The 22,950-nt window shown below is 40.4% G+C and overlaps 1 protein-coding gene across 1 annotated transcript in view; it reads left to right on the forward strand.

Moving 5' to 3' along the window:
• The window catches only part of LOC139718574 (myotubularin-related protein 10-like), a 90,947-nt gene extending 68,207 nt beyond the window's left edge, over window positions 1-22,740 (forward strand). Inside the window, exons 8-13 of the mRNA XM_071630041.1 lie at window positions 103-191; window positions 2,641-2,771; window positions 6,880-6,958; window positions 10,534-10,604; window positions 13,663-13,835; window positions 20,819-22,740. Of these exons, the coding sequence (XP_071486142.1) occupies window positions 103-191; window positions 2,641-2,771; window positions 6,880-6,958; window positions 10,534-10,604; window positions 13,663-13,835; window positions 20,819-21,775 (1,500 nt within the window). The 3' untranslated portion in view covers window positions 21,776-22,740. The remainder of the gene's footprint in view (window positions 1-102; window positions 192-2,640; window positions 2,772-6,879; window positions 6,959-10,533; window positions 10,605-13,662; window positions 13,836-20,818) is intronic.
• The last annotated feature ends 210 nt before the right edge of the window (window positions 22,741-22,950 follow it).

A 22,950-nucleotide genomic window follows, 5' to 3' on the forward strand; every position in this document is an offset into this window, starting at 1 on the left:
AACAAAAATTTTTGATACAAGACAAAAACTCCGAATGATTTTTGCAGTAGTGTGTCCTTGTAAGTGGATAATGTAATGTTTTGATTTGCCGTTTTCTCACAGTTTTGGTGTTGGAGTCACAGGAATGGCAGCATGTTGATGAGAATGACATCCCTCTACGAAACCATGATCAGCAATGACACAGAAAAGGGGTAAGTTACAAGGAAAATAAAGCACATCACAGAGAACAGAAGGCTCAGGAGACAAATTTTCTCCAAAGATGTTGACAGGAAACGTTAACATTGATGCACAGGAACAGAAGTAATGCTACAGGTACAATGTACATGGAAACTCAACAAATGGTTTAAGTCCAAAGAGATAATCAAGTGATGCCCTGTCTATTTCCTAGCACCATAGCTGTCTTACCCCCAAAATGAAGCCCCCACGACAGGTTAAAGGAAAGGCAATCCCAGTTGCTATTGTGCTTTGGCTGCCATGTTTTTTTGCTCTCCCAGATATTTGTCATTTTTTAGATACTTGGTTTTGCCATCCCAACAGCGATATGAACAACTCTGTGAAATTTGACTGTAAAGAGCTAAAAGCTTGTTCTGTATCGAATGACATACATGTATAAGGGTAAAGATATCCTTTATAGTGTGTCCGATAGAAGTAAAAATAAAGGCAAAACATTTTTCTCTAGGTGAGAGGTTATATTACAAGTGGCATGTCATGTGAAAAATAAGCAAAAGGCTGTGTATGTTTTTTCTTTCTTTCTTTCTTTCTTTCTTTGTCAACTTGCCAGATTGATTACAAGAATCCTTGTCCAGCCATTACACAAATTCCAATTAATGTTTGCCATTTATCAGGCTAGACACTGCAGGAAATTTACAATGAGTGTCGAAAGTTCTTGATCAGAACATGTTAATGTGGCCATTATTCACATATGAGGAAATGCAAGTTGAATTACACATTCAGATCAGGCATACATGACTTTGAGTGTTCGTGTGTGCAATTTATGTATGTTTGTTTGTGTGTATGTATATGTGTGTTTGTGTGTTTGCGGGAATGTATTCTGAAGCAGCTATATCCTGGGCATTCCCCATGACAACAGCCTTGAGAAAGTGAGTCACCCCAGTGTGTGCCAAAAGGCTGGAATCGACTGGGGTGCAAGGAGAGACTGAGTCGCCCAAAGTTCACGATTAAAACCTTGTGGGAGTCTTCCACCAACAAGTCATATAATGTCTAAATCTATGTTAGTCGTGTGTCGGTGCCAAGTTTACGGCCTTGCAGAGACGCGATCCAAAGTAAAATGGGCCTCTTTCACGTGAAGTCAGAATATTTTCATGGTCATTTCTTTTATATTTATTTCTTTTTTCACAGACTATTATTGTAAATGAAGAAAAGGGTTGTTCTGAAAGTGTGCAAAGGGAGAATTTTGCCTTACATGTCACATACATGAAGGAACCAAGTCTGATAAAAACTCTGAAACTCTAAGCTGTGCTTTGGAGAAAAAGAAAAGGAAAGAAGGAGGAAAGGATGAAGAAGTAAAAACAGTTAAGAGAAAAAAGAAGAAGAAGGAATATATCAGTAAGATGCATCTAGTTGAGAACTCTCAATTCCAAAGATGACCAGGAATTGCCCTCTTAGTCTAGAGTGCTTCAAATGGAAATCTGTATACTAGCTCAGTTTATTGTGTCATAATTAGGGGGTAGTGTACATCAACCTTGGCATGGCCTGCTCTAATGTCACGGGCCAAGTACAGCCATAATTAGATGAGAAATCTCTTAAACCACTATGATGCTTTCCTCACATAATTCTTGTTGATTGGCAAAAAAAAAAAGAAAAGAAAGAAATCTCATCCTGAGATTAACCATCAGTGGAAATTGATGCATAATCTCATGAATCCCTACTGTCTCATGTCAAATGCTGTATATGCCATATTCTTGACAATTTGGCAGGTGGTAACATTCCCAGTTATGGGATGGAGCAGTGAATGGAGAAATTTACATGAAAATGTCACATTCCTGTCAGGGTCAGAGTTGACATTTTTTTCATTTTGTGACATTTGACATTTTGTGTTGTTTAAAGGGACTGTACAGTACTTGTTGAGGTGGGGATTCATGTTTTGAACATTCCTAAGTGAGATAATGAGAAACCTTTTTTGAAATATGAAAGAGCATGTAATTTTAAGAAGGATTCAACGTTTATTTGATGAAAATTGGTTTTCAAATGGCTGAGATATCAAAAAAAAAATGATAATAATAAAAGGCGACAGGCCATATCTTTTATTAGAATCGCCTTGTTTCACATTTGTTTTTTGATATCTCAGCCATTCCAAAACCGATTTTCATCAAATAAACTTTTGATACCCCTTAGAATTGCATGCTCTTTGACATCTCACAGAGTGGTTTCTGAATATCTCACAAAACGTTAAATGCTATATCCTCACCTCGACCCGAACTGTACACACCCTTTAAATTTGAGAATAGCACCCAACTCACAACATTCCTGAAAATAAAAAGCCTGCAAAATGTTCTTATACTGTATGCAGTCATATGTGTAGTTGTCAGAGAGTTCTTTGCGGAACTGTCATATTTTTTTTCTTCTCTTTCTCCTTCTCCTTCTCTTCCTCCTCCTTCTCCTCCTCCTTAACCTCTCCAGAGTGATGGATGGCCTAACGCTGATTCATCCGTCCAAGGTTCTGCCGGCCATCATTGACCTTAGCAGGGAGTGTCCCAGCATCCAGGACCTCCAGACCGGCTACCTCAAGCTGCAGTCCATGTGTATGCCTGGTGAGTGTCAGATGCTGAGGGGCGTTTGACTCACTTGTCCCCTTTGGAGAGTGTGGAGACATCGATAATGGGTTCAAAAAGAACTGGTACATGTCCTCTCGCGAATCCCAAATCCCCCCCCCCCCCCCAAAAAAAAAAAAAAAAAAAGGCAGAATGCATATTGGGAAATTTGCTGATTTATAGGTTCAAATTGACAAGCTGTAAATCTCCATGGCACTTGTTCATCTTTGAGCTCTTTATAGAAAGCAGCAGCTCTTCATGTATTAAATAGAACATTGTGTGTCTGAAAGAATGACGTGACGCACGCAATTCAAGGAAGGTGTGCCCAGAAGAATGATGTGAACGCACGCAAGATGCATGTTATATTTATGTGCCTGGAACTTGTTTGCGTCCTTCCTCCTTGCACATCTTCCTTGAATCATGAGTGTTTCATTCTTTCAGACACAGAACAATATTCCTACTCCTGACACAGTTTTGAGCTTTGTATAGCCATGTATTCCTGGCAAATTTGATTTTGTTTTGATGTACAAGTACTGTAAAAGTGGAAATTTTTGCCGAGTGGAAATTTTGCGTGCATTTCGCACAACCAGAAACCGACGCAAAAATAAAAACACACATTCAAATATTTTTGCACTTCATATGTTCCACTAATAAATGTCTAGATTCCCCAGAATTAAAAACACTTGAAATTCATCTCACCCACTCTTACAATATGTAGCCTTCATTATTACCCGGTACTCTCGGCAACGTTATGAATTCTCTGTTGTAACATACGTCCACACACACCATTACGTACATACAAAAGACTGCAAGTTAACAGTACTTGCAAACTCACCCCAAATTCTTTGCTGAATCACTGAGGCATGATCATAAAGCATGCTTCCTTTGTCTCGATCAAATAACGGCGTGATGTTTTTCGATAGGGCTAGTTTCTTGGATCAGAAGGAAAAAACAAGAACAACAAAAGAGCAGAGGTGAAAGCTATCCCACAATCTTTGGGTCCGGAGTTTGCGCGGTTTTTCCCATATTGACTGAGCCGCTCAAAACCTGGCAGTCACGTATCAGAGTTGTATCAGACGAGAAATCTTGCGGTATGATATAATGCAAACTGTTGATGCAAACACACATTCCTATTACATGGCGGATCTGATGAATCAGCAAGTCTTTTATGCAGTGCCGAGGATTGACGTGATGTGGAAACCACGCACAATTTGATCCCTTGAATACAACTTTCATGGCTTTGTTGCCGAATTTGGTGATGAAAGGGCAGAGGGGGACGGGGGAAGTGAGAAATTTTGAGAGCTTAATGGCTTTGACATTTCAAAATCTATTATTCCATTTCCCATTTTTGCTAAAAAGTGGAAAACACAGTTTCCCCCTGCAAATGGTTGTTAATTGAAGACGTAATTGGGATCCTTATCATCGGTCATCACTCGGCGCTCTGCCATTAAAATTTCGGAAGCAGAAGAAGTCCCAGTCGGCAAGGAATGTTGCATACATCTTCCTCTTCAAAACAAGTGGTCAGATTCTGGCTTTGAGCCAAGCATCTGTTTTAACCTTAGGTGGCTGTGTTCCTCCGATGTGCCCATATAATAGCCAACACTCTCGTAATTCAGGCGCAAGCCAGCCGACTACTGCAAGTACACAGAGGCCAGTTGCGGCTAATTTTGGCTCAAGCAAAAATTGACCACAAATTAGGTCAAAGCAGATGGCCTTTTTGTTTTTTCTTTCTTTATGTTCTTTTTAGGGGATAAGTATGATATTTACTAGCTTGAATATGACCCACAGTCTAAAATGCCTTGTGCCCTTTTTTAAAGTGATTGGAGTTCTATAATGTGTGAATGAGGCAAATACTTATGAAACTGATGGAGATGTCCTTGACCATAAAAAGCAGTTCAGTGAAACTGATCAAGTGGAGGTGAACAAGCAAAAATTTCAAGTCCTGGTCAAAGACCGCAGAGACTTTCGTCACTAAAGCTCAGCACATCTTTGCCTGCCAGGCAGAAGGACGAAAAGGCCTGTGCGCTCCAAAAATCACAAATCAGCGATGGTTATAATATGAAAGAGCTTTCAAAACTGTGTTGAATTACAGTGTATGTCACAAACCAAAAATTCAGTTTTGTGGTCGAACTATAATGCTAAGGCCCTTCTGCCGGGCAGGCGGCAACATTACGTCACAGACACACAATCACTCTTGTTCCTGTCTGCTGTTTACCCTGCTACAGGTGTATATCTGCCTCGTCACTCACTTGGGAGCAACCAGTGAGACTTAAAGGGATCGTAGAGTTTTGGTTGAGACCTAACTTCAGGTTTCTAACATTTGTTTTGTGAGATAATGAGAAACCTCTTATTAGATATGAAAGAGCATGCAATTCCGAGAGGAATTCAACTATTATTTGATGAGAATTGGTTTTGACATGGCCGACATATCCAAAACAGAGCGATCCTAAGGAAAGGTGAGGTCGATCGTTTATTACAATCGTTTTGTTTTACTTTTGTGTTTGGATGTCTCGGCCATTCCAAAACTGATTTTCAGCAAATGAACTTTGAATTATGCTTAGAAAGGTATGCTCTGTTCTATATCATAAGTGGTTTCTTGGTATCTCGCAAACAGTTAAAAGCCCAATCCTCATCTCCACCAATACTATACCATCCCTTTAAACCAGCGACACCCGTCTTCCAGGGTGTCGCTGACTAATCTTTTTGTTACACCTTGTCCAGTCATTCAAATCTCACATCAAGGCAACAGCACGTTACTTCCCATGGAATCCCCAATGCAAGTTGTCAGATTCAGCGGTAATGTAAGGAACATTGCTGCAGTGACGTATGCTGCTTTTCTAACCTCTGTTATCAGTTACCCCCCCCCCAAAAAAAAAAAAAAATAAATAAATAAATAAAATAATGATAATAATAATAATAATAATAATAATAATAATAATAAAATAAAATAAAATAAAAATTAGAAAATAAAATGAAATAAAATAAAATAAAATAAAAGAATAAAAAAATGAAATAGAATAAACAAAACAAAACAAAACCTAACAGAGGAAACTGTTCAGTCACAGAATGTAGGTTTCAGTAAATATTTTAAACAACAGTTATGACAAAAGTAATTGCTAACCTCTGCCACTCCACAGAATTATATGATGCATAGTATTTTGCAGTGACACATAAATACCCATAGACCTCAATTTAGCAGTTTACAGACAGTGCAAATTCAACACCTTACATTAGCCAGGACTTTCTCTCTATATCTATGCATGTACATTGTATATCTGATAGCAAGTTTGTCATTGACCCAATAAACTGTGGTCAAGTTCGCAACACATTTATCCAAGTGTGTGTGGTGATTACTGCCAGAACACTGAGTCATCATCGTTTAATGGAGCAAAGAGCTGTGGTGAAGAAAGAGCTCACTGCGCTTGTCCTTACGCTGCAAATGTCAAGGATTCGGGATATTAGTAGAGTTTCTGATTTTCAGCAAGCCATGTTGAATGATCACACAAAGACTGCACATTAAGATACAGTTGTATGTTGTCATCAGTGTTTTGATATAAATCAACCATGAAATGCACATTGATGATTGGTTGTGCTCATGTTGTGATGTTGGGCTGTTGAGTGACTCATCTCATTATCTGAATGTGTCAAGAAAATGATTAAATGTCACATTATGCCATAAAGAAAGTGTGCCATGATGCAAAATATAACAGCATATCTAAGCATACTCTCTTTATAGGGAGAACTAGGAGTATTTTACAAAACTCTGCTATGAAATGCACTAAATAAAAGCACACATTTATGCAAAATGCACAGAACCTCTGATGAAGAAGTTCATAACTGTTCCGATATAATCTGGTCACTCTTTTACCATTCTGTATCTCTCTAATGCCAATGAACTTAATCTTGCTTTGCCTGCATTTCCGGCAATGTGAAAAATAATACGTTCTGTGCACTCCTCGACAGTTCCCGCCATATCCACTTGATGGTGTACATGTCTCCAGCTATGTTGTATGCTTGTATTTGTAAGTGCTATAACATCCTCAGCATTTGAAATGTTCTTGTTTCGCGGGAGGAACTAAATGTATATTTGTTTTGTTTCCTTTTGCAGAGAATATAAAGGACTTCTGGACGACAGATGAGAAATGGTATTCAACGCTAGACAGTACAAAGTGGCTCCAAACAATAGGGTAAATGAAAGGTCCAGTTATTTCGAATGAGATAGCTCAGACTCTTGTGTGTATTTTAAGATATATTGGTAGTGCATATGTACAATGAATATCCTAAATTGATTGAGGAGCAGTCTGTTTGAAGCTATTGCTGGACAGACATACTGTCGAAGGAAACCATAATGCCTGGTTTGTTTTTCCCGTCCTCTCTGTTTTTGGAGGAGTCCCTCTTGTAGGGATTAGAGGTAATCGCCTCTATTTTTTGCAGTTGCTATGGTCCCCCTTATTTTTTCCTCCTTGTCTGAGGATTTGATAGCGGAGGAAGTGGCTACGGCGTGCCCCGTGCTCTCATAGTCATGTTGTGTTCAGTATGTCAACATTTTACGCACCGTCACGTCGTGGATTCGCTCTCTTCCCCTCCCCCCCCCCCCCCCCCCCCCCCCCCCCCCCGCCCCCCGGAAAAGAAAGAAAGAAAGAAGAGAGCTATCCTCTGCAAGAAGGTAGACTCGCTGCTGGCAGTGACCCGTCTTCATGCCACCCTCACATGACGGAGGGAGGGAGGGAGGAGGAGGAAGGCATAGTCTGATGGTGCTTGGATGTTCAACTTTTACTGAGGGATGTAGGGAGGCAATTTTGTGTGCTGACAAACTCAATTAATCAAATTCTCGTCTACTTCTCTTTCCTTCTCTCCCCTTTCTCCCTTCATCTATCTCTCCCTCCCCCCCCCCCACTCTATCTCTATCCATCTCTCTCTCACTATCTTGCTTATCTCTATCTACTCTCTCTTTCTCTCACCCCCCCCATCCCCACTCTCTTCTATTCCACTCATCACCATCACTTTCTCACTGCTTAGTGCTGCTGTCTTATGAAGGAAGCTACAAGTGTATGAGGAATCTACTCTAGTGTGCCAAGGACTTTTAATAGACTAAAGTTGTGTCTTTCGTGGAAAATCCACTTTTAAATCTTTCAATAACCCAAGTATAAATGTTAATAAAAACCGTCATAAAACAAATGAACAATTATATGCAAAACTTCCTTTTCTTTGAAAGGACAGAGAACTTGTCGTTTCTTTTTGCATGTAAGGTTTTGACAATGGCATCTACATACAATCTTGTAGATGGAAATAGGCATGAAATTTTGCAGGTGGTTAATGAAATTATATGTTGTAGTGGGATTTATAGATTGAGAGAAACATTCTTGTTACACACACACACACACACACACACACACACACACACACACACACACACACACACACACACACACAATAATGTGCGTGTTTCTTTAATAGCATGCTCAGTCTCTCGCAAGTCTTCTCAAAGGTTTAGCTCTTGAAATGTGGAAGAAATTTGGTGTGTGTGTGTGTGTCTGTGTCTGTGTCTGTGTCTGTGTTTGTGTGTGTGTGTGTTCTCGTGCTCCTGCAAGGCGAGGAAGTGTAGATAGCTGCATAGCTGGACGTCCTGTATCCATCAGTGCAAATGGTAACAATAAAAGACTTATTACTTGTCGTCACTCACCCTGCAAACATGGAACCCGGCGAGACTAGGGATATTTGTATAAGCGGAGAGAGTGGGCGTCCAAGGTGGCTTAGTGCTATTATTGGCCCCGTCGGCAGATTAGGCGACTTCTTGGAGATGATATTGAAGTAATAGGGTATAAGACTTACAGGAAAAACAAAGATCACAAGAAAAATACTTTTATGCCACTCCGCATAAAAGCCACAGCATCTCTGTGAATGATTTGACTCAGAAGTACTGTCTTGTTTTGTTCAAAAATTCTGTAATCTCACATCCTTTTTTTTAGAACCTAAGGTATGGATCTGGTATTACAAAAGGACTTTGGTTGTGATTTTGCTTCTGTTCTTTCTTTCTTTATTATTTTTTGTTTCTAGAGGGGGAAGTAAACCAAAGTAAGAAGGGCAGAGGTTGTGGTTAATCTTCAAATTGGCCACACAAAGAATAATGCCTATTTGCTCATTACTCTAATTTTATGAACACTTTTTCTGCAATACCCTTTGAGACTTAGTGAAGACAGGTTCACAAGTAATGCAGTTATTTTGACAATGCAAAGAGAACTTTATTGTTAGTTGAGACTTAGAGTGGCCTCATATCTACATTATATCCTTGGGGAAGTTATGCATTACCCTTGACTACGTGTGGAGAGGATCTAATGTTATGCCTACATCAATTGTTTATTCAGAGAGATGATTCCATTTCCTTCAGGCGGAAAGCGGTATGAAGTGCTCTTATTCTATTCCCGGGAAGTAAACACAACAATCTTGATTTCACGGCGAAGCACTGCTGCAGCTCTTGTTAGTCAGGTCTAGTCATTGGATTAACTAGCTTTCCTTCCCCATCACTTGAAACCTCTACCCCTTCCCCCCCCCCCTTCCTCCTTTTCCTTCTTCCCTTTCCTCCTCGGCATAGGGAGGCAATGTTGCCATGGATTGTATGTCGATGGAGGCTGGAAGCAATTAATTTGGTCCGTCTTCCAGAAGATCTAGTCTGGGTGCCTTCCGTTTTGTTCTACGGCTCTTCTCGGCATTGGAAACTTGGCTCCACAGAGAAATCCTTCTCTTGGCTAGGGATCTTCCCGCACCTTTTGAAATGTCAAGGCGCTGGCGCTGTTTACAAGGAGCAGCCCATCACATGTACTTCGAAGACACAAACATGTTTTTCAAATCAATCTCTAACGTCTGGGTCATGTCAATCGACTCGGCTGCGTAGAATATCAGCCAATCAATCATCTTATCATGATGCGATCATTTCAGAGCCAGTTGACGTGATTTCATGAGATTTCTGGCATTTGCAACGTGATATCAGACTTAGTAAAGAGCAAAATTATTACTTGTTTTTCTCTCCCCACCAGTGACTGTAAAATAATAGTTGGACCATTGTTCTCTCCCATTTCCAAGTTGTGTGCATTTCCGTGGCGACCAGGGCAGATTATGGCAGAGCTTCGGAGTAACAGAGATGCAATTGTATGGATCACCTGACCGAAAACGTCCCCCTCTTAGAAAGTTGTTTTGAATGAAAGGAGTGAATTGAAAGCATCAACAGAGTGAAGTTGTGATATAGCCTAGATCATTTCAAACATCAGGAAGGCCGTCCATGTAGTGTTTCTCAAAGAAGGAGAGGCAATCATGTGGGGCGTTGCTCCTCTAGCCCATTAGCATGCTATAGTTAGATGTTACTGTGTTATATGGCTGGAAAGGAAAACCTGCAGCCAGGTTCTGTGTCAGATATAAGTGGAAGAATGCACTCAACTCATTTTATTAGAAAGGAAATCTGAACAAGAAAAATCATACCTTTTAAGCAGTATAAAATGTCAACAACTACTACAATGTTGGATATGTTACAGCCACACACGCACACACAAAAAAAGGCCCAGCAATTTACATTTGCTCAAAGGATGCCACGTTTGATGATGTGTTGCCATTTACATGGTCTTTACTTTGTTAGGATTTTCCACAAGAAAAAGGTCCATTCTGATTGTATTTTCAAAGTGTGTCAGATGATGATCAAGTACATGTATGTGTTGATTTTTCGTGAATTGACCAGAATAATCCATGTTTTTCCTATTTTGGTTTCTTGCAGCATCTGTCTTTCCCTAGCAAAGCAAGCCGCAGACCTCATATACCTTGCAGAGCAGACGGTCATACTCAAAGGTTGGTTTCTCCCTTTGTTCTCCTCATTAAAGGGATAAACTAGTTTGGGTTGAGATCAGGATTGGGCTTCAAACTTTTAACCCTAATCAGGCTGGGCTTTTTTGGTTATGCTATATCTGGGGGGGGGGGATTCCGCCCCCCCCTTCAGATCTCGCCTATGGAACGCGCGATCGCGCCGAAAATCGGCACACGCGACGCCCGCGACGTATTCTATCAAAATGTATGGTTGCTTTCTCCGAAAAATTTTTCTTATATTTTATATTAATTAATTATTGTAATTTATGCATAAAATCAGTTTGGGGCTCTTAATCACTTTTTAATGCTCCAATTAAGCTAATTTCTCTTTTAAAATGTTTCTTGTATCATTCTTCTGAGACATAGGATAAAAAAAAATCTGTATCGAAATTAATTTCTTATGTATTTTATTGTTTTTTGAATTTCTTATGTATTTCTTTGTTTTTTGACCTTTTGTTTTTGTTTGTTTTTGGCCAAAATTTGTCACAGACATTTTTTGAAGCATTATTATGCTAAAATAAATTAATTTGGGCCATTCTAAGTGAAGATATGAATTTTTATGTGAATTAATTGAAAAAACACAATTTGCATTGGATTTGTACACAAAATCACGTTTTGGAGCAATTTTGGGGTTGACAAATTTTTTTCAAACGGGCGTCGCGTCAAAATGGTACGCGCGGGCGCAACAATTTGGGTCTCAAAAGTTGCGCGATACTTGAAAGAAAAAAGTCATGAAACATCGCGGCGGGAGCTTATCGCGTTGCGAAGATATTGCGCAAAACGTCGAGGGGGGCGGATTCCGCCCCCCCCCCCCCCAGCCTGATTAGGGTTAAGACTTACCAAGAAATCACTCATGAAATAGTACAGAGCATACCATTCTACTATGTATATTAAAGAGGAATTCAAAGTTAATTGATGAAAATCAGTTTTGGAATGTCTGAGACATCCAAAAACAAATAAGATGTAAAACAAAGGAATCCTAATGAAAGGTGAGTCCCACCTTTTTAGAATCACTCTGTTGTGGACATCTCAGCCATTTCAAAAACAATTTTCATCAAGTAAATGTTGAATCCCTCTTTTTTCTGCTCTTTTTTTCTCATCTCCCTTTACTTGTACCTTCTGTATTCCTCTCCTGGCTCCCCCCCCCCCTCTCAGTTCTCCACACTCTTGTCCTTACTTTTCTTTCCAAGAAAGAAAATTGTAGAATTCCGTAATGGGTGATGGTTTTCTACTTAGTTACATAATCATTACTTCAATACAGTCATAACATTTTGCCTGACAAGTGGAAGGAAATCAAATCTGTACAAAGCATCTGTGACTTCCATTTTTGTTTTTTTTAAAGTCTGCACTCTTATTACTTTAAAAAGCTACTTACACCCTAAGGTGTAATTATGCCTTGTCCTCGATGCAAGGTTAAAGAGTTTAAGTGCCGGAGGCAGCTAGGGCCTAGACCCCAAAAATAGCAGACCATCACTCCCCAGACACGGCGCAGGCCAGTGCACTGCCTTCCACGTGTTGGATTCCATTTCCTGTGGAGTGTGTGACTCAAGATACAGTATTCATTGCCTCATCACAGATGCAATTCCCTGGTAATTCTTCCACCCCCCCCCCCCCCCATCCCTCTACCCTTCCCTCAAGAACCGGCAGCCGAGGGTGCTCCGGTCATTGGGACGAGGGGTGTAGCTGCTAAGGATGTGTGAGACAGGAAGAAGAGGAAGGACAGAGAGAGAGAAAAAAAACACTTTAACCAGAGGCTACACTAGCTGTAACTAGCGACCTAGATTCGTGTGGGGGCAAACGCCCGGAAGAACAGTTTTAAGGACGATGTCGCTGCCCATACTCCTGTCAATATAAGTCAAGCCTGGCCCTTAACTCTATGAGCATGAAATGCAGGAATGGTGTACCATTCATGTGCAAAGAATGATATAGTTGATAAAATTTTTGCTCCCCTCCTCAGAAAGATCTTTGGATCTTCCAATTTCACTAGGCATGGCTGTTCCATGCCTAGATAGACTTCTTGTCTTTCCAGACATAGAGGGCTTTCCTCTTTGCAAATGGAAAAAGCATGCCCCCACCCATCATTTGGCCTTTCAGTCAAGTCTAGAAATCAAGGAAGAGTGAGACTAGCTTCTCATCCAAATTGACTTCCACTCAAGAGTCAAAGTGACCAGTTATTTCAAAGTGATATCATATAGCACAGAGTGATATCCAAAAATCCTCAGCTCCCGCCCAGCGTCTCCTGGGGCCATCTAGTGATGGGTCAGTCATCTACAGGGAGTCCTCATTTCCTCAAGATTTCATTATCTCCACAACAGTTCTAAATATTTTGATTTTATATTGATGCTGATATAAATGTCAATATCCAGATAATTTGCAGTCAGTAGTCAAATATCCCAATCCCAATGATTCAGTAGGAGATGCAGTCATCACGATACCAAAGTTATGCAAATTTCCCAGAAGGCCCAAGTCTAGTTACCATGTTATGACAGTTATGCGAAATGATTTTAACAAGGGCTTAACGTCTTCATCAATCCAAGTCACCTGTCTGTCACATGCATTTAAAATTCAGTCGTCAACCAACCTGCGGTCATGCAGAACAGCTCTTTCTTTTTAATGTATATGCCAAATATCTTGCAAGGCTTTTATTATCGTGAATTTCAAGCATCAGGTGCTATTTGCGAGGTTAGAAACACAATGAAAATATTACCATTGATCCCGACATGAAGGGACGTGTCTGCATACATTTCTCCGTTCAGTACTGTTCTCCACGATCTCGAATGTAACCACATGTGAAATTGTCGGGAAGTTTCGATTCACAAGAAAATGAGACTTTGCTGAATATAATAAACGTTATGGCATATAAGGTAGTCTTTGTAGGTTGTAGGTTTATGTGGTATTTGTTAACTGTCTGTATCCTACAGATTATTTCCAATAAGTTTAGGACATGTCACACTCGGTTCCTGCCCATCATGGGTAAAGTTATGCACCATAATTGTGTAAATCTTACCTATTGTCCCCCTCCACCTTTTTCCCCCTTGTACAGAGCATCAGGGACGTGACTACTCCTGTGTGGTGTCCAGTCTGGTCCAGATCATGCTGGACAGTCACTTTCGCAGCCAGCTGGGTTTCCAGACCCTCATCCAGAAGGAGTGGATTGTGGCCGGTCACCCATTCCTGGACCGCTGCGGACACTGCGAGCCCAGCAACGGTCAAGAGGTTTGTCACTCAGATTTTTTTTTCCCGCGGCCACCTGTCGTTTGACATAACCACCTTCCCTCTCCCCTCATGTTACTCAGACTGACAGCTCTCAGAGCTTCTCCCATCTTGTGTTGCACCTGCCACTATTATCCCCTGTCTGTGACAATTAAGCATTGCTATACAACACCTAAACAGAATGTAGCTTTCTGATTGTTCGATTGCTCATCACGTGACCTGCAGTTTAAAGTACCATAGCACTCTTTCGCTGTCAGCCATGCAGTTTTGCTTGAGCAAAAATGGATATCACTCGGCTGACATTACCAATTTCCATTGATTTCTGTGTTAAACTCATGATTGACTTGAAGTTTTTGTTCCATAGCACGACTCTGATGTCACAATAAACAGACATTTGTCGAGCGCACTCAACACATTATGAGCACGCATCCTATTACTCGTAATATAAACAACTTCACTTTAAAATACAACTAAACCACGTACAACTAAATGTGACTACTGTAAAACAAGGAATGTTTGCGTGCATTTTAATTTCGCGAATTTCACGAGCGCCAAGAATAAAATAAAATGCATGTGAGAGTTCTTGTCTACACTGTATGCATTGCACGCTAGTGGCAATTCGCAAAAATTTCATGCCACAAAAGAGGCCGTTGGCTCCAATTCGCGAAAATTTTATGCTGTGAATATATCATGTTTTACAGTGCTACTCATTCACCTTCCACAAAAATATGGTTGCCATTTCTGTACTAAATTGAAACAATCTGTGTCGACCACATCTGTGGATCCCAAGGGTGTTGTATAAAACAGTTCTTGTGTGGTCTTGACTTGTGCAGTGGAACAAGATATCGCGCTCGGTGAAAGATGAGGCAGGCTATTCAACTCAGCATCATCTTGTTGAATAAAGCACCTCTGTCTTTCACCTCTTGCAAAATCTCGTACCATTGCACTCAGAACCATTCACTAATTATATGTACTCGAACATCCACTTCCCTCCTTCCCCCCACCCCCTCCTTGTATGTCATTTTAACATTTCCAATTTTTTCTGTTCTTTTTTTTTTAACATAACTCCTATAACTTCTTACAAATACTTGTATGGCTTATTACATAATTTTTATATTCTTATTGCATAACTCTTTTATTCTTATAAATTGCATACCCTGCAACCTCACCACTTTGGTCACGTATAAGATATCCCCGTCACCATCCATTCCCATTTTTAACTGCCCCTTGCTCTTTCCTCAGGTCACTGTGACATGATCTTAAAGGGAAATTTCATCCTTATACCACATTGCTTTGTATGAAAACAGAAAAAATCAACAACAAAAGTAGATGTGTGAAAACAAGGGGAAAAATTTTGACACGCGAAGAAAAGTTATGAGCTGTAAAATATTAGAGAGTAATGCAAATTGGCAACTCTACGTGATGTAGGTGTTACGCAGCTTTCCTTTCCGTTTATTTCCCCCCCTTTTTTTTATGCCTCCGCCACGAAGTGGTGCCGGAGGCATTATGTTTTTGGGTTGTCCGTCCGTCCGTCCGTCCGTCCGTCTTTCCGTCCGTCCGTCGGTCCGTCCGTCCGTCCTTCCGTCCGTCCGTAATGAATTTTGTGGACAGGGTAACTACCAAAACCTTTTGAGGTATCCTAATGAAACTTGGCATGTATGTGTATTAGGGGGTGAAGTTGTGCCTATCAACTTTTGGGTGCACATGCTCAAGGTCAAAGGTCAAAAGGTCAAGGTCAAGGTCAAATGCTTAAAATTTTACTATTTCCCCCATATCTATGCAATGCCTGAAGATATTTTCTGGAAACTTAGTGTATACATGTACTACCCAATTAAGATTCTCTGGTGAAAGTTTGGGGTCATGAGGTCAAAAGGTCAAAGGTCAAAAGGTCAAATAAAATGTTAAATTTTCACTTTTTTCTCTATCTTGGAAATTATTCAAGGTATCTTCATGGAACATAGTATATATATGCATCTACTGACTGGCAGTAGTTATCTAGGGAATTTAGGGTTCATGGGGTCAAAGGTCAGGGGTCAAAGGTCAAGGGCAATACTTCAAAATTTTACTATTTTCCTTATGTTTATGCAATGCCAGCAGGACTTTTTTTTTTTAACTTGATGTATGCATGTATAACCCAATAGAGATTCTCTGGGATTTTTTTTGCCAAGAAGGTCAAAGGTCAAAAGGTCAAAGATCAAGTGAAAGTGCTGAACTTAATTCTTTCTCCATATCTCGGAAGTGGCTCAAGTTATCTTGAAACTTAGAACATGCTGAATTTATGTATGTTCTGCCTGACAGTGATTCTCTTATAAATCAAAGGCCAGATGAAAATGATAACAATTTACTGTTCAATACAGAAATTGCGCTTTTTCTCCATACCTTGAAAATTACTCAGTGCATAAACTTATGAAATGGTCAAAGTCAAGTTAAAGTTCTTAAATCCCCAAATACATGCTCTCCTATTCATCCAATAAACATAGGTCAAGGAAGGTAAACATTCAATACATTTGTGACAAACATGTCATTGTAATATTTTGCCAATTTTGTGAAAATGTAATCACACATTGTCCACATGTACTATAGACCTATTAGGAGAATCATGCATTATGGCGGAGGCATACCAGTCGCCATAGCGACATTTCTAGTTTTTACAAGAAAAATTTCCTCATACTTGTTCCTGGTATTGAATGAGAGTAATACATTTTTATGTTTCTTCGGCAGCAGATGGGTTCTATCTGTGCCCATATATTTGAGAATATTAGAACTCAATACTCATTACATGTACGTACATCGCACAGAGTTGCCTTTTTTTTTTGCGCTCTTAAGATTTCGCAAGCCATAACTTTCCTTATATGTCCCTTCCCCCCCCCCCCCCCCTGACATTTTCACAGATTTACTTCTTTAATTTTTCCACTTTTAAAACAAAGCAAAATAATATCATTATGGAATTCCCTTTATTAGCCCTCTCCCCCACCCTCTATTTTACACAGACAATGTCACTGCCATTTTTTGTTCTTTCCCCCCGGGTCCCTCTGATGTTTACAGCACCGTTTCCCCTTTTTTTCCCCTCTGATTTACCTCTCTAAATCTTCTGTTTCTTAAACAAAGCATTGTAATATCATTACGGAATTTCCCTTTATTGCCCCCTCCTCCATTTCCACACAGACAATGTCACTGCCATCCTTTATTCTCCCCCCCCCCCTCCCATCATCCCTCTGATGTTAACAGCACCATTTCCCCCTTTTTTCCCATTGATTGTACATCTCTATAAATCTTCAGTTTCTTAAACAAAGCAACGTAATATCATTACGAAATTTCCCTTCATGCCCCCCCTCCTCCGTTTCCACACAGGCAATGTCACTGCCATCCTTTGTTCCCCCCCCCCCCAGGTCCTTGTGATGTTAACATCACCATTCCCCCCTTTTTTCCCCCACTGATTTACATCTCTAAATGTTCAGTTTCTTAAACAAAGCATCATAATATCATTATGAAATATCCCTTTATTAGCCCCCTTCCCCCACTTGACCCTCCTTTTTCACGTAGACAATGTCACTGTAGTTCTTGTTCGTTCCCCCAAGTCACTCTACACTGATAGTAGCATCAATCCTCTTTCCCCCTTCTTTCCCTCATGAAGAAACTCCGTTTCATCTTTGACGTATATGCGTGTTTACTCAATTCGTTCAACGAGCAAAAGCCTTTAAATAGATTTTTTTTTTCGTGGAACGTGTGTACAGTACTACACAATCATGCTTCTTTTTTTTTCTTTTTTTTGCAGGGACTTATCTTGCGCTTTTTGTTAGAACTATTAGACTTTACCCTCCAAAGGAGACTCACTATCTTCTCACTTGACCTCATTTGTACTGTATACCATGTCACAGTCTTTATACGTGCAATGCATGGGTGCATGTGTTTGCCCTTTTTTTCCCCACTCACCCAAATGTAAACTTACCCTTTTTTTTGGGGGGGGGGGGGGGATGGGAGGGGGGTATCATAGCATCTCAAATGCCTCTATTGTTGAGTGTTCATACAGTTAAGTGTCAGACAAACACACACAAAAATGCAGCTTTATGTTTGGCTTTTAAACATTTGTGAAGTGCCTTGCACTGGGTATTTTGGGGAACTTTTTTTTCCTCTCTTTCTGTGAATTGTTTTCTATCTCCAAACGTATAAACCCACTCAATCCCAGAAACTAATACATATTGTTTTGTAATGTTTTAATTTGAAATATATCCATTTATTATGAGGATTTGTGTCATGCATTTTTAGTGCTTTTAAGGTTGAGTACCGGTAAACCATTGTTTCATTGAGTCCTTTGTTGTCCATGTATGATTGCTTTCTACCTGCAAGCAATATGAACCCACTCAATCCCAGAAACTACATTTTGGTAATGTTGTAATTTAAAACATATCTGTTTATTTTGAGGATTTTTATTATGCATTGTTAGTGTTTTTAGGGTTAAGTAAAAACGTTGTTCTCTTTCATTAAGCCCTTTTTCGTCCATATATGTGACTCTGCACCTGAAAACAAACAAAAAGTCGCCAGACATGAATTTTTAGTTCAGACCTTATTGTGAAAGAGCAGACTTTAAGCTTTAAAATGATGTATAAATCAAATCAAATGGACTCTCCTAACCTATCTAAATATTGGCAAGAAAGCACAAACTCAGGAAAAGCGTGAACTGAGAAAAGAGGCTCTGAAGTATACAGTGTCTATTCAAGCGCTTAATCTTTACCAAACCGTGCTGGCTCTGCGATGAATGGGACAAAAAACAGGAAGTAAACCACCAGAGTAACAACAATGAAAGGATTATCAGATTAAAATGAAATTAAGCATGCCTCATTAACACATTCTCTCCATAATTAATGCCAACTTACCAAGCAGTAGCACTATCCTTTCAAAAGTTATTAGAGTTGAAAGTGAAGAGTGTGGACAAGGTTTTTCAGAAATGAAAAAGGGATTCTAAAGACACACCTAATCACACTATTCTACCAAAAATGTTCGAGATAAACTACTAAAAAAACACACTTTCCTGCCCGTTTTATGATACCAAATTTTAGCATAATGTAAAAGAAGACCCGCCCTTTCAGAAAATATGAAAAAGTCAAGTTCGGCTAGGTTGACCCATTTCACTTATTTTCAGTCCTCACGCAAAATCAGTGTGTGCAACTTTATGTTCGTTTTGAGGTGCACGGTCACATATGATTGTTTGTTTTGGCTGCAAAATATTTGAAAGCATCTTCATTACTAATAGTATTTCAGTTATTTTCAAAACAGCAACATGTTTTACATGACAATTCCTGTTTCTATCAGAAATTTATAGATATATGTTTATATATTACATTTCTTTATAATTAGGTACAGATTTGATAAACTGAACAAGTTGCATCTAGTCCTTCTCCAGTACAAGTCATGATCAGATCTACAGTAGAGTTGACAATGTAATCATGAAAACTTGAAAATTTCGGGGAACTGGACGGGGCTAACTGCTTGCACGCTTCACACACTAGTGGGCAAACACCTCTCAAAGTTCAATTATTCCTCTAAAACGAAAGTCAACAAACCTTACCAACACTCATGCCTCAGGGCTTGCATACTACCCATTCAGGTAGAGCTTTAAAGGGAAGGTAAACCCAAAGAGCAATGTGGATTGAGTGAAAGCAGCAACATTAGTAGAACACATCAGTGAAAGTTTGAGGAAAATCGGTCAATCGATGCAAAAGTTATGACTTTTTAAAGTTTTGGTGATGGAACCGCTGGATGAGGAGACTACTAGAGGAAATGACGTATGAGTGGACAACGATACAAAGAAAATATAAAGGAAATTCAACAAAAAATCACTTTTCTAGAATTATGAAAGAGCAGTGGACCAACCGCTTTCAGAAAGCAGGGGGAATAATTGCTACCCTTAACATATGTCAATATCAAGTTGATGAAATATGTAATTTTCATGAAAAATGGATTTTTGTAGTATTTTCTTTATATTTCCTTGGTATTGTTGTCCACTCATACGTCATAACCTCTAGTAGTCTCCTCATCCAGCGGTTCCAACACCAAAACTTTAAAAATTCATAACTTTTGCATCGATTGTCCGATTTTCTTCAAACTTTCACTGATGTGTTCTGCTAATGTTGCTGCTTTCATTCAATCCACATTGTTCTTGGGGTTTATCTTCCCTTTAAGACCGCCCAAGTACTTGTGAGAACGAAAACATGAAGTGTTGAGCACGTAGATCTAAGAATGCTCTTCTGTCTAAAGTAGACCTACACTATCTTTATTTTAGTCACAAAAGAAGACAAGGCAGGGACTGACTGCAGATAATTGCACAGGCAGGCATGTGGGATCATTAAGCCCTCAAGTCAAACTGAGAAGAAAATTTGTGGCATGGGGTTGTCAAGTTATGGGTTCAAGTGCATTGGGCGTAGGATCATAAGGTTATGGGTTTAATGGCAATGTTAAGGCATCATAACTTGCTGGTTCAAGCTGAGGGTAAAGTGTGAGGCAAAGAATCAAAAGATTGTGGGTTTAAGCACATTTTGAAGGACTGTAAAAGGCGTCTTGTGAAATCAAGGATTCAGGCCAATGAGGAAAATGCATGACATTAGGTCAACAACAGAGTTTAGGTGGATACATTGGTGGCAAGAATATAAGGTTAAACATAAGGTTAATTATTAGGTTGTAAGTTTTGAGCTGATGGTGGCACGCTCCACATAGGATTGTGAGATTGTAGATTGGCATTACTGGAAAGAGTGATAGACATGGACAAGACGTTGTACCTCTCACCAAAGAGCAAATGAGAAAGCTGTAGAATGCTGCTTGTGCAGATACTCACCAGTACAGGAGCATTCAAGGAGTGCTCCTTTGAACGTTAAATAACATCACAATATTCTAATGACAACACATTGTGATATTGCGATTGTACAATTGATAGCACCAATTATAGAATTAGGGGAAAAATTATGTCGAAGTTTTCCTGTGCTTTCTTTCAGGCCCCACTGTTTCTTCTGTTCCTGGACTGTGTCCACCAGCTGATAGAGCAGTTCCCCTCGGCGTTTGAGTTCACGGATACCTTCCTCATCGCTCTTTGGGACAGCATGCACTCGGGGATCTTTGGCACATTCCTCTTCAACAGCGAGCGCCAACGTAATCGGACATGCGTCAGCGTCAACAGGGGCCAGTACGAGACCAAGCAGCTAGCCACCGTGTGGGCCTGGACCCTACAGTTCACAAAGGATGACCAGGCGCTCTTCACCAACCCCCTCTACATCGCCAAGTCGGAGCTCAACTTCAACGACAACTCACTGGATGACGAGGGGGACTTCAGCCAGGGGTGCAACGCTGGGATCTATCGCAGCATCCGGCGCCTCAACAACGGCAAGACCCTCATCGGGTCCGACTTCAAGGAGATGGACAGCTGGACGTTCAACGGCGGCAAGAGGCGGAAAAACCCCAACATCAACGGCGCCAACTCGGCCAGCAGCGCCTTCTCCAGCTGGGAGGAGGAGATCATCATCCCCATACTGCAGACACCCACCATCAGCTTCTGGACTCACTGCTACCTGCGCTGGGTGCCCAGCGTTCACACGATGGGAGGTGGCAGCCCGGCTGTATACCAGCAGCAATGCAAGCTGGTGGATGAGATTCAGCAGCTGCGAGAGACCCTGGACAATCTCCGGCGCGCCAAGGAGAACATAACCACCCCACCGACGAAGCCCAAACGCAGGAGCCGACTATTCTTCACCTCGCAGGAGGACATGAGGCGGAACCACGAGTCGCTGACCTCCGCATTCCCGTTCACCATCAGTGACCTGGAGTTCCTCGGCGGCGATCGCCGGTCATTTCTCGCCACCCCACTGGCCAGATTTCTGGGCGGACAGAGCCTGTTAGAACAGGAGAATGAGAACTCCGAGAGTGACATTGACGCGACAGAGTCGGTGGAAATGTGATAAGAGATGGTGCCACATGATGAGCATCCCCTGGTAGCTGCAGCAGACATTGTTAAAACTAGGTTTGACACAGCATTAGCAAAGTCACCACAACAACAAACTTCTATGTGGATCATGCAGATCCACGTTTCATAATCAACTGTCGTAATCGTAACTTGCCAAGTCAACTCTTGTCTGGATAAACTGTGGTGTCGATCTAGATCATTTCGCAAAATCCTCTGAGCATGACGCATTGAGGAGAAGGTGTACATTGGGACCATGAAGCATGACATTCAGAAGTGCCTGATGCATTTATGTTTTTTCTCACATTCATTGTGTGAAACCGCCGACAGTATAATCATGCAGAGATTCCTGGAATGTCACAGCCGTAATCCAATTTCTGATATGTGATTATGCAACATCATTCAGTAGGCACTAATTACATGATCGTGCAATACTAAGAAGCAGTAAGATTATCTGATGAATGTGCAAACTTCCATTATGATTTGTCACTAAGATTTGTATATATAGAGAGAAAGAATGCATAAGTTTGCTGAGATTTTACAGAGACTTACAAGTACCAAACGGAGATGTAATGAGTAATAGAAACCAGCTTGTCTCTACTGTTTTTTGTGGATGAAACTTGGCAGTGACTGACAGTGGTGTAAAAAAAAAAATCAAACTTTTAGATTCTCTATTCCCTGGCCTGGATTGATGGCATCGCGACCTCCTGTTGTAGGATTCTATGTATGGTTTTGCGAATCTATTTTTTTTTTTTTTTTGTGAAAGTCATTTTCCTACCTATGTCTTCCTAGTCATTATTACCAACCATCATATGGTGCATCTTATTAGTTTCTTTGTTTGTACATAAGTTAGTAGCTCGTTCTGCTGGCGTGAGTGTGAGGTGCCTTTGTATCTCAGCGTATTAACCTGATGAGTTTCCAGGGTATTCTTAGTGAGGAAATTCTCTCCTCAGGTTAGATATTCCAAATCCTTTAACATCTCTCCTGTGTTTTGCTTCAGCATGTCGTGCATTTCCTCTCAGATTCTTGCTCTCTTTTTTTTTTTTTTTTTTTTTTTGGGGGGGGGATGTTTTAATTTACCTTTTCCTCTGTTTTTGTTTTTTTTAATTGTGGATTTGTTCATTCCACTGTCACTTTTTTTTTTCATTCCTTTGCTTCCATTCCAGTGGTCTG

The sequence above is a fragment of the Diadema antillarum genome, unplaced genomic scaffold (genome assembly GCF_040938485.1).
Source record: "Diadema antillarum isolate AM-2024a unplaced genomic scaffold, OU_Dant_1.0 scf00000097, whole genome shotgun sequence".
Classification (NCBI taxonomy): Eukaryota; Metazoa; Echinodermata; class Echinoidea; order Diadematoida; family Diadematidae; genus Diadema; species Diadema antillarum.